Source organism: Aquila chrysaetos, chromosome 3, assembly GCF_900496995.4.
Source record: "Aquila chrysaetos chrysaetos chromosome 3, bAquChr1.4, whole genome shotgun sequence".
In the NCBI taxonomy this organism is placed as follows: Eukaryota; Metazoa; Chordata; class Aves; order Accipitriformes; family Accipitridae; genus Aquila; species Aquila chrysaetos.
Window position 1 is genome coordinate 6,453,661 of NC_044006.1, and position 12,207 is coordinate 6,465,867.

Here is a 12,207-nt window from a genome sequence, read left to right on the forward strand (position 1 = left end):
CCCTTTAGTATCGGTGAGGTTAAACCACTGCCAGAAATGTCCTCCATGATTGACAATAATGATTACTGATTTGGAATTTAGAGCATTCTGCTTTGCCATTCATAAGCAGCATTTCAGTAGTCTTCCAGCCAGGTACATCTCTAGTTACGATAATTGTCTTTCAGTTAGGGAGCTAATTGACTATACTGCAGCAAGTATGGAATAAATCATGTTACTATGGTAGCCAAGGTTTTTGGAAAACAGTATTTCCCAGAGCACAAATGCCATTTCTCTGAATTTTACTTCTTTCCCTGAAAATAGCCCTATCATCACAGAATTGAGAGATTTGAAGTTGGGTTTCACTTTTTTCCAATAAGAGTTCTGCAGCAAGCTGCATGTTGCTTTTCAGTTTTATTTATTTATTTGGTTTAACCTTCATCATGTTGACAGAATACAGGTGTGTGGATATCTTATATACTCAAGCTAATTACTACTGAGACTGACACCTGAGAAAGGGATTTGAAGGAACAAGACAAAACACAGTCAAAATTTCACCTTGAAACGTTAGAAATGAGTCCAAAGGACAGCATCAGGCTTGGAGACTTCTCAACATGCGCAAAGATTGGACCAAGGTCTGGGTCTGAGCTCTATAGGTTTATCTGTGCTAACCGGAGTGCTTGGCACTGAAGCCAGACTTTTTGCCCGAGTAGATAAAGGTCATTTAGAAGGACTGCACTAACTTTAAGGGAGTCAAGAACAGCCTCCCTGGATGTGGTGCATCCATCATTGTGTTGTCTTGTTCAGTGAATCATGGCATAAACAAGGTACCAGAGACCATACCCTCAGTAGCATTAATGGTTAAATTGTGATTTTGATTTTGTCTCTCTTCTTTTCAGCCACTGGTACATCCACAAGTGTTTTAACAAAGTATTTTGTTTCTCGCTTCCCAGAATACCAAGAGCATTTCATAACACAGCTGTTGCAAATGTTATGGCTCCGTACACTTCATGTGTTAGTCTTTCCTGTGCTTCCCTTCTCTGAATCACATTTAATAGGCCAAGTTTTATATTTCTCTACTAATTTGTTGAAATTTATTGCATTTGTTGCCTTCCTCTCTTTCTTTTGAAAATCAGGGGAACTTCCAAATTTCAATTTAAAAGCATTTTGTTCTAATTCATTTTGTTTTTATGGAGCATAGTATTTGTTGGAGGGAGAGAAGTTGAGATCATAATCTGGCACGGTTGACTAAGTTTCTAAATTTTAAACCACCGCCTTCTCTCTTTTTAAACATTTTCTCTGCCAATACTAAACATTTTGATCATTCAAAATGTAAATTTTACTCCCCATAGATGCTGATGGGTTGTGGATATATTTACATACAAAGGAGCTGTTGAATGACTCACGCAAAAAGTTATTTTCTTGTTCTCAGCCTTAACAGTACAGCAGTTTTTCCCCCCATATTCTGTAGTTTCCGGAATGATTTGCGTGCTCGTCAGTCTCTGAGCAGTGTTTGAAAAGGTGCATGTGGTTAAAATGTGTGGAGTGGGAGAACCGCAAATGGTTTAAATATTTTTGCCAGAAATGCTCGTAATAGCCGCTTTCCATGAGTTGCGTTATGTTACATGGAAAGAATACCCAGAGGAGAACCCCAAGGGCAGCAGCGGTCAAGGGAAGGAAAGTCTGCCAACCTCTTAGGGTGAGGAGGAGAAAGCGAGGGTTTAGTCAGAATACGAAACCCAGTGTTTTGGGCTGGGGTATGATGTTCTCAAGGCAGTTAGCACCTTATAACACCAATCTTGCTAGCTGGGTGTGTGCTGTAAGACCACAGTTATGTTGGCCAGCAGTGATGGTACCTATATCTCCTCATTGAGCAGCATTTTATGGGACAAGCGTCACTCAGTTCTTCCATGTCCATATGCCTGCTGGGCTTGGGCCTTTGGCACAGATTCCTCTGGCATGAAGTACAAGTTGTTTCTTTTGCAATATTCAAAACGTTGAGCCTGGTTGTGTTTGAGAAGGTAGAACAGCACACTGGAGATTCTCAGAGAGCTCTGGAAAGCCCCAAGCTTCTGTACATCTCCTGGGCAGCATTTCAGAATGTGCTTGGAACACATTTGTACTGCTCAGGACTGGGGTCCTCTCACGAGGCCTGTAAGAAAATCTGAGACTGTAACCGGCCATAACTCTCTGATATTAGCATGACAGATTTTCTTACATCTCCTTGTTCTTCCGTAGACTTATCCAAATACCAGGTCCAATACTGTCCTTTCAGTTTGGGAATGGCCCAAGCCTTTCATCAACTATTTACAGAATTACTTTATAAACAACTTTATTTTATATGTGTGATAGTACTCCTTGAATCTGAGGAGTGCATAATACTAGTCTCTCTTGCCTCACTTCCTCTGGCTTATTTCCTGTCTTCCGCCTTGAATTTTCTTTTAATTTGGAGCCCACTCAAGGGTACACAGGCTAAAGATGACCCTACAGGGAACGTGCATCCATGCAGATGTGGTTTTTGACCAGCAAGCAGGTCAAGCGATGATCATCTTCTCTACAGAGGCTGCACTGCTTTCCTCTGCTTTCGTCACAGCTTTCTATTGTCTGTTTTTTTTGTGTGATCTATCTGTTGACTTATGGTGTATTATTTGCTTCAGAATTGGTAATGTTTGCATTAAGTCCTAAACATGGAGTCAGGAGGTAGTAAGAACCTTTTCAGGCTATGTGACCTCTCCTAGCAAACTTTGAAGGGCATCTGTTGACCAGCCCCTGGCACTGTTTGTTTTGCAAGGAAGCGGGGTCTATAAAAAGGCTTATTACACAATGTAAGTGATTTTCTTTTTGCTAAGCAAATATTTGCAATATATTTTGGGAGATCAAGCATTCAAAGTGAAAAAGCAGGATACCTGCCAGGGATGTGGGAAGCATGTAAAAGACACCTTTAATTGGGAGAACATAGCATGGTTTTAGTATCTTGGATCTACAAGAAAGCCAACACAGGCTCCTACCCCTATTTTCATTGAGGTCTAAGGCTTTAGGCATCTCAACAAATCCAGAAAACTCTTCCCAAACTGTCTTTATTTCAACAGCTCCACTAATTATTGTTGCAAAAGCCAAGGTACTGCACAACAGAGACAAATCCTATGACTTCAGCAAATGAGCAAGGTCCTAATATGGGGCTTTCCTAGAGGGTAGTTTATAAAATATAAATGCCTGAAGTAACTAAAAATGCCCAGTTACAGAGAGCACATCACTAGCTGGATGACTGCTCACAGCTGATATCATAAGTTCTGGATCGTTCCTTTGGCTTCAATAAAAGTTGCAAAGACAGTATGTGGCTTAAACTAGTTGGCTTACGAGTAGCAGATAATGCTAGTCAACATCCAACATCCACATGTGAATTTCTCCCTGAGCTGTGGTATTGACAGGAGGCCCAATTTATATGCATGTAGTTTATAAACAGTGAGAATACTGGAAATGAGGTCATATTTTGTATAAACGTTTATTTCAGTAGTTTAAAGAACAAGCCATTCAAAACATCTGGAAATCACAGGAACATGAGTCATATATAATAGCAATATCTTAAATATGCATTAGTAATACAAAGTCATCTTTCACTCTGATAAAAGTTACAACTTCATTTTTCTAAAAAATATTTAAGCCATGAAATTTATTTAGCTAATACATATATACAGCATCTAATTTTCTTTCTTCTTTCCTGTAGAGTCTGAGACTCTGGAGGTTTGTGTGATAGAAACAATGTGCTACACCTTGAAGGCTGGATTGGTTTGGATTGTATATGCAGAACTAGGCAAATAATTTACAGCCATGATGGCTGTATGTGCATGTAAGTGACAGATCGGGGTTTTGAAGACCCCGTGCACATATATTCCCACAACTGCTCGCCTATTCACAACAACAGATATAGTTATAAATCATTAGGTCTGGAGTTACTTCTAGAATGCCCCTATCTATATTCTAACTGAACTAAGACCTGCTTTCATTATAACCCCCTGCCCATCAGTGTGCTGTTACGCTTCCAGCAGTGATTTGGTAAAATGTGTTTGTCCTGTCTTAGTATGTGTGGAATGATAAATAATTGTGGTTTTGATCAGCTACAACTGTTTTATCCTCATCTCTAAGGCAAGCATTTCCCTTTCTATTTCATAAGGAAGGTCAGCATTAACTTGCACTTCAAAGTATTGTTTGATTTCTTCTACCTCCTTTTCCCAGAACTCTTTGGAGATATCAAACAGTTCAGTCAAGTTGACATCTTCTAAACCCTTCAAGTTCAAAGCAGTGTCAGCAGGGATGTAACCTATGGCAGTTGGTTTGGCAGAGGCTTTCCCTTCAATTCTGTTGAACATCCACTCCAGCACACGGGAATTCTCTCCATAGCCAGGCCACAGGAATTTTCCTTGGCTGTCTTTCCGGAACCAGTTAACATGAAAGATCCTTGGTAGTTTTGCAGCTGGACGATGTGCCATGCTGAGCCAGTGGGCCAAGTATTTGCCAAAGTTGTAGCCAAAGAAAGGTCTCATGGCAAATGGATCGTGCATAATGATTTTGCCTGTTCAAAACACAAATGGAGGATGTAAGGTAATAAATAGTGCGTTTATTCTAAAGCACAAAGATTTAGATCCTCCCAGGATTTAGTACCCATGGTCACTTAACCACCCTTCTGTATCCGAACCAAAGAGCTTTAAGAAACAATACAAGCATTATCCTTGATGTACAAAAAAAGTACAAATTAAATTATTTTTTATAATCAGTGGAAATTAAATTTCTTAAATCTTAGGTCAAGCAGGTTAAATGAAGATCCTCAAGAGCTGGCTTTCATCATTCATGTATTTATGCTGAGCTCTAGCAGAAGAGAAAATTTAAGTTTATTTATCCCAGACTGTAACAAGAACTCCGTATCAAGGCTTCTGGCACCCCCATGCCTGCACCCTGTTCTGTATGCTTGCCACCTAGAGGATTATTTTGCTTAATTTGACTTTTACAGAGAATTTGACTTCTCATTCCAGTACAAATATTTTGTGCTGTGAAAATGCACAGGTTGCAAAATTAGCTGCCAAGACTGAAATGCAAAAGAGCAGGGGAGGAGGACAGAGCAGGCAGTCCAGAGAGGATTGTTTTTAATACAGGTAGGCAGATTAAATTTTGATTTACCTTTGTGCTCAGCAGCTGCTGTTGCTTCAGATCTCATAGCTGCTCCTATAAATACTCCATGCTGCCAGTTAAAGGCCTCATATACAAGAGGCACACCTGTAAAGAACAAAATCACTTCAGTAATTAGAGGTCCAGAAATATTTTTATAACAGGTTTTGCTACCTGAGGTACTGCCGAATGCACGTTACTGTATAATGTATTCTAATTTTTCCTGGTTTTTTATAATCAGTTCATTTCCTGCCCTCTTGTAGCAAAGAAGTTTATGTGAAAGTTTTCAAAACTGGCTACTGATTACTGAACACATCCATGTTTAGTTGCTCAGTGGGAGATATCTGCGTCCTCAGAATCCCCAGCAGATTTTACTGAAAATAGAATCTAGTCCTGTGGTCATGATATTAGACTCAGACCTAGCATTATTTCTATTTCTTTTCCAACTTTAGGTGACCTTTAACAGATCAATTTATTTTACTTCCTTTTCTGTAAACTGTCTACAACTGGTTCATTTCTCTAGCCATTTCCTATCTGAACTAGTTAAACTGCAAGCCAATTGAGACAAGTATAGCAATTTGCTACGTGTCTACGTATTACCCAGCTTAGTGGGTCCTGATCGCTCTCCAGCCCTTTATTCTTATTATTACCTGTTTGGTGTTAACATCTAACAATTCAGACATTGAAATATCAGCTGCTGTAAGTGTGTGTGTCAAAGGCTAACAGGCAGAAGTTAGACCTACATGGTTATTTCCTTGCTTTTGCAGCTGTGAAAGCAAAACCTGTGTCTACGCCCAGTTGTGTTTCAACCCTTCTGTGGTCAGCACTTCAGCCTTGATACGTGGCTGATGCATCTCTTACCAGCAGGTCTGCGGCCTCCAAATATTATCCCTTCAATGGGCACACCTTCGGGTGATTCCCACGCAGGGTCCATGATGGGGCACTGGCTGGCTGGAGTGCAGAATCGTGAGTTGGGATGAGCACAAGGTTCCCCTGTACAGAGTACAATGAAAAGGTCATAATGGCAGAATTAACATGAATTCAGCAGAGAAAGCCAAGACAGACTGTGGAGTGCGCCAGGCTACCATTATCTGGGGTCCAATCCTTGTTCTTCCATGAAGTCAGTGTTACTCCCGTTGGTAATGGCTCATCAATGCCTTCCCAATAGACACCTCCATCACTGGTTTCTGCTACATTGGTAAAGATGGTGTTCTTGAATATGGTTTTAATAGCATTGGGGTTTGTTTTGACTGAGGTTCCAGGGGCGACACCAAAAAAGCCATTTTCTGGATTGATTGCCCTTAAGTTGCCTGGAAGTTAAATGACAAAATATAAGTAAATCAAACTGTTCTAATTCCATCCAGAATTTTGTAGCATGTCTTGCTGCACCTAAAAGCAACCTGTACTGGACTGTAAAACAATCCAATTTCAGTTCCATACCTTGTTCATCAAATTTCATCCAGGCAATATCATCACCCACACACTCAATTTTCCATCCAGGCAGGCTTGGGTTCATCATGGCCAAGTTAGTTTTTCCACATGCACTAGGGAATGCTGCAGCAAAATACTTCTTTTCACCTTCTGGATTGGTAATGCCCAGGATCTATTGAAAAATTAATGCAACTGTTAAACACAGTCTTTTTTTCTTGCACTTTTCATTTTGAAGATTGTCTCCCAGCAAGTGGTAATGATAAAATATTTAATTATGCAAATTTTTCCTACAGAAGCACCACCACATAATATAGTTGACAAAAATTCAAACTGCAGTTTATTAATCAAAAAGTCTACTCTTCTTGCCCTTAGAATATCTTTAAGGAGTTCTTACATTGTCAGGTATGTATAGAATTCAAACATTTATTTTTATTTTGCTGATTAAAGATGCACAGACTGTATACAGCTGTGTTTCTCAGCTGAGACAGAAGAAAATCAGGCAATATTCTTTTGGCTGCACGACTGGAGTGAAGTGAAAGCACTTCATGTATGGATACTTCTGCACTTTTCAGAGTCCAAAGATATTTTTTTCTGAGACTGTTCTTTTATGCACTTTGAAAATTTTTTTTTCAGTGGTATTTGATGGTAGTAGAATGTTTAAATGACATCAGAAAGTAAAGGCAGGAAGGGTACAAAGCAGAAGTCATTTAGAAAATCTAGTATTTACAGGTTTTGGAGTGCATAGGCCTCTTTATAATATGAAAGACAATTTTCAAAACTTGCATTAATCTTTTGCTACTAGACTTGTAGGGGCAATGTGGATGCCTAGTGATGATGTTTAGACTCTGCTCAAGTAGACGGGTCTGCCTACAAGTAGCCACTGTCACAAGTTACAAATCTTTCTTCGTTTCTGATTTTACAGGTACTATTTTAAAATGTTTGGTACTTAATCTTGCAAGCAGTTTCCTATTTCTCATAAGCCTGCCATGTGATAAATTTGTATCTAATGTTACAGGACTATCCATATGAGACTAATTTCATTGATAGCAAGTTGTGATGTATTTATGTTCAGCTAATTTAGGGTTTAATGGCTGTTCAAACACACATGATTTAATAGCTCTTACCAGCATGTGCTCAGCTAGCCAGCCCTCCTCTTTGGCGATTCTGCTGGCAATTCTGAGAGCAAAGCATTTTTTCCCCAGTAAGGAGTTTCCTCCGTAACCGCTGCCAAATGAAATGATCTCTCTGCGATCCGGGAGATGGGCAATCAGCGTTAACTCTGGGTTGCACGGCCAGTTGTTGATTAATGGTTCTGCAGAACAGAATGTTGTACTCATGAATGCAGCAATTTCCATGCTGGATCGCACTGTTGTTTGATCAGCATCGAGCCTCTGACAGCAACCCATACCAGATGCTTTAAAGGAAAGCCCCTGGTAAGTACTAGGGATAATAATCTCCTTTCCATGAAACTCTCATTCAGCTTTAATTCCTTTAATTGAGTTCTGAACCTAGCGCAGTTGCACAAACCACCCTGCTCTTCTATGGTGTCTCCCATGTGCTGAGAACATGCAGTCAGCTCTAAAACATGCCCTTGGGAATTTCCAGGGGTGACAGGTTTTAGTGTCTCTTACCTTTTAGTGGTAGAGGACATCCAACCGAGTGAAGACATTTTACAAACTCCCCATTGCTCAGGGCTTTCAAAGCAGATGTTCCCATCCGTGTCATGATCCTCATGCTGGCCACTACATACGGCGAATCTGTCAGCTCAATCCCAATCTTGGACAAAGGAGACCCAATAGGCCCCATGCTGAAGGGGATAACATACATTGTACGTCCTGGAAAACAGGGAGTAGCAAGATGTGGCAAAGAGAAAAGCAAGGAACTTTTGAAATAATCTTTATTAACATGGAGGTTGTTTCTCACTCCTTTAAAAGCTGTTTGTCTTGTGGATGTTTCTGGTGATGTTTAAAGAGCTGTAGCTTTGTCTAATTGTGTAGCAAGAAGTTTTATCTTAAATGCTGAAAGCGGCTGTTCAGACAAAATGTCTAGCCAGTTTTAAAGGTAGGTAGAGGCCAACTTCTCTGTTGGTGTGTATCACTGAACCTGTAATTATTGCTGGGCGTGGGTGTCCTCCATTCTCACCTCACTTCCTATCTGCTGCTTAGTTGTTGTGTGACTTCCTGAAAAAAGTCACCCAAATTTTCATACCTTACTTTGCCCCTCTCTGTGGAGAGAAGAATGCTGGAAAGAGGCTGAGGACTATCCTTGCACAGGCATTTGGATCTATGGTAAAGATCTGGATGAAACCAACAAAGTGACTAATATCAGGGGTGTAAACCTAAACCTTCAGCTAAAATCTTTCTTTAAAGATTACAGTAACTAGCAGTAGTAGTGTCTCTGTAATCCTAGAAGTTCACTGTCAACCGTCCTTTTCTTGCCTACCTTGCATGCAGCCTGGGAACCTGGTATTGAAGGCTTTCTCAAAATCTTCTTCAGACATCCAGCGACCCAGCTGGCTAGTTCCAGTTTTAGGGATCGGAATAGTATCTCTCTGTTCTTGAGTGATGATGACAGTTTTGCTCTCAATTCTTGCCACATCTCTTGGATCAGTGAGAGCCAACCAGCTGCATTTCACCAAAAATCGGGAAATCAGACTTTAATTATCAATATAACACTTCTTACCCTTCTGTGGGACTGGTTTAGCAGAAAAGGGTACAATGCTTTGTAAGGCCAAAACTACAGTGACAGAGCCAGTATAACAGACAGTCTCAAACATCAGTCAGATATGTTCTCTCATACAAATTTTTTCACGACTTTCCGGTATGAATGACAAATTATACGGCCTAGGAAATTCTGGTTACACGTTAATACTCCTTTGCCTCCTATCTCAGTCTTATTCTCTGTTGCTAACTTCCAGGGAAAAGTTAATCTTGTTTAATTCTCATCAGTGTGAAGTTGTTTTGCACAGGGACCACAAAACGATGCCTCAAGCAAAGTGGGTGCCAAGCAAGCACTTTAAGTGTTGGTATGAGTACCTGTAGGATCGGAATCAAGCTTAGTGATTGGCATAGTTCTTTAAGTTAGAGGCATCACAAAAGAAATACTGAGTATAAGCATGATCATAAAAAATGAAGGAGTTTATTGAAGGGGATTCTTTTTCCCCTCTAAAGAATTTTTGCCATCTATTTACAATAGATAGGATTGTTTTACATTTTCACCTCTGTGCATAGAAATTTTCCATGAGTATAAAAATGTTCTAGTTGGGCTGTCATAACCATCATCACTACAGCTAAGCATATAATTAACAATGAATAATTTATCTGGTGAATCTTGCCCTTTTCTCTCCCAAATAGTCTGCAAACAGATTGCCAAATTCCTGCACTTAGTTATTCAAATGTCTTTGCAGATTTCTTCCATGAAGATCTCTTGGTCGGCACGTAATTCCTGAGTATGTACTTGTTGTTAATATTCTCCTTTCATGTTGGGTTGGTTGGGAGAGATGATGAAATATTTGAAAAAAGTATTTGCTGAATACATTACAGTCAAAGCTCATCGGCACGATATGAATAATGCCTGTACTGAATAATATTTGAACACCCACAGAGCTATTTGAATGCCACAAAAAAGTATTTGATGAATAAACTAATTGACTAAAATAGTAGAATTCTTCAAAAGATGTATTTGCTAAATAATATTTAGCCATTGCTAATGATTAGTTACATAAGTCTCATGACATTATTGCAGTTCCCTGATGTAACAAATCAATAGAGACAATGTACAGTTGATAGTCCAATTGAATAATATGCTTTATGTTAAGTTTTAGAGGAAAAAGTTTGCTTTCCTGCGTATTTCACCTATGTAAGCTACCATCCCAAAATGTTCATGGAAAGCAAATATTGAAGGGTTATAAGGAGTTCTAAAAGTAAACAGCATAGAAAACACATATTGCAATTCTGAGATGATACTTGACTTCCTTCAAGCTACTCACCAGTTCTCATACTTGCTCAGCTTCTTGATCATGCCTTGTTCTACCATGATGTCCAGAATTTTTTTGTTTTCTTCTTCTGAGCCATCGCAGATATGAATGCTCTCAGGCTGGCACAGCTTGGCATTACTTTCAATGAAATCCCTTGCTTCTGGAGGCAGGCTCTGCAAATCCCCCTGGACAACCTTGGGCATGACGTTTACCTCAGCTTTCAACTGTGGGGGCATTATTGAACCTGTAGTGGATCTTGTTGATGGCTTTGAAATACTGATCACAATCTAAAATCAAATATATTGGGTGTGTTAGCATACTATGACATTCTAACCAGTGTCAATAAGCCTTCCCAACAATGTATAATGCAAAGCTACAATTTGTAACGGACTCGATCATGTAATTCTGCTTTAAAATCAATATAGAGAACTTGGTTCACTGATAATTTCAAGCTGGAAAAAATAGAGGCCATTCTACTTACTGTCTTTACAAGACTGAGTTGGATGTCAGAGAGGATTCTTCTGTCCCTTTCAGTTGATCCCGTTTCATTTGCTTTGCAGTACTCTTGCAATCACTGCTTTCCAAGGAAGCATCCTCCTTCCTTAAATATTCCTCGTGGTAGTGTCCATCCCACTAGGTGAGGTGAGGGAGGCTTGTCCTTTATGTCACCACTGGAAGTGTCTTGGGACAGTGCCACTGACATTGTCATCATGCAGAGTTGTCAACAAAGCAGCCCTGACAAGGTAATCATTTAACAGGTTTGATTAATGAATGCTGAAAGCAGTGATTCTTAGCCCCTTGGTTTGTTGATTTGAAGCAGTTACAAAATTTAGCAGTTTAACTAAACTTTGATCCAATTTGGCTTTGAAACCAAAAGCGTCGTAACTTCTCGGTGTGTGAGAAAGGTTGAGTACAAAGACTACCTGGAACCAGGAACACGGGGGTCGTCCAGGCAAAGCGCGGTTGGCACATTTGGTAGGCAGAAGCTCGCTAGTTGGCTGTGAAGTGGAGGCTCGTCCAAGGTGTGTTTACTCACCTTGGGAACATTGCCTGATCCGGGGATAAAGTTCAACAGTGAGCACTGACAGGCCTGAATAACCACTACATACGTCTGCCTGGAGGCCTTATTTTTGTTCATGCAGTTCTGAAAAAAACCCCAAGCAATGTAAATCTAAATGTTGGGTTTCCTTCAGTGCAAGAGAGAAAGTTGTTGCTTATGGCTTGCTTTAGGCTCTTGCAAACTGAACAATTATTTTCTATTGCTACAAGCTCAGAAGAGGCAGATCAGCAATTGTCTCAGTAATTAGCCCCCTCCTTCAAATGTTGTTTTATTTTATTGGGAGTCCTATGGGGCTCATAAAACATGAACCCATCTTTAAATTACTACTCAAAAGGCACAAAACTGCTCAGGACTGTGGCTGCACACTTTGTTATATGTGTAAAGTGCACTGTATGCATATGTACATATAGAGATGTGTACATATCTGTGTCTGTTGTGGCAGCATATGATACCAACAGCCACTACTACTTCTAAGGTTCCGAGGGTGAGAGCGTGATCTCAGGCATTTTGAGGTCTTGGCTCTAACTGTTCCTGTCTGCCTGTCTTTCAGCTACTTACTTTTCCCTACTCCAATTTAGACCATCATGCCCATAAAGAAAGGCTG

The 12,207-nt window shown here is 40.0% G+C and overlaps 1 protein-coding gene across 1 annotated transcript; it reads right to left on the reverse strand.

The window, feature by feature from the left end:
• Positions 1-3,461: 3,461 nt before the first annotated feature.
• On the reverse strand, positions 3,462-11,190 carry PCK1 (phosphoenolpyruvate carboxykinase 1). The gene is made up of 10 exons (XM_030010507.2): positions 11,025-11,190; positions 10,556-10,830; positions 9,010-9,191; positions 8,199-8,402; positions 7,692-7,879; positions 6,577-6,739; positions 6,222-6,446; positions 5,998-6,129; positions 5,149-5,244; positions 3,462-4,546 (listed from the first exon to the last, which is right to left on the reverse strand). The coding sequence occupies exons 2-10, from the start codon at positions 10,777-10,779 to the stop codon at positions 4,092-4,094; spliced, it is 1,869 nt and encodes a 622-aa protein (XP_029866367.1). The 5' UTR covers positions 10,780-10,830; positions 11,025-11,190; the 3' UTR covers positions 3,462-4,091.
• Positions 11,191-12,207: the final 1,017 nt, after the last annotated feature.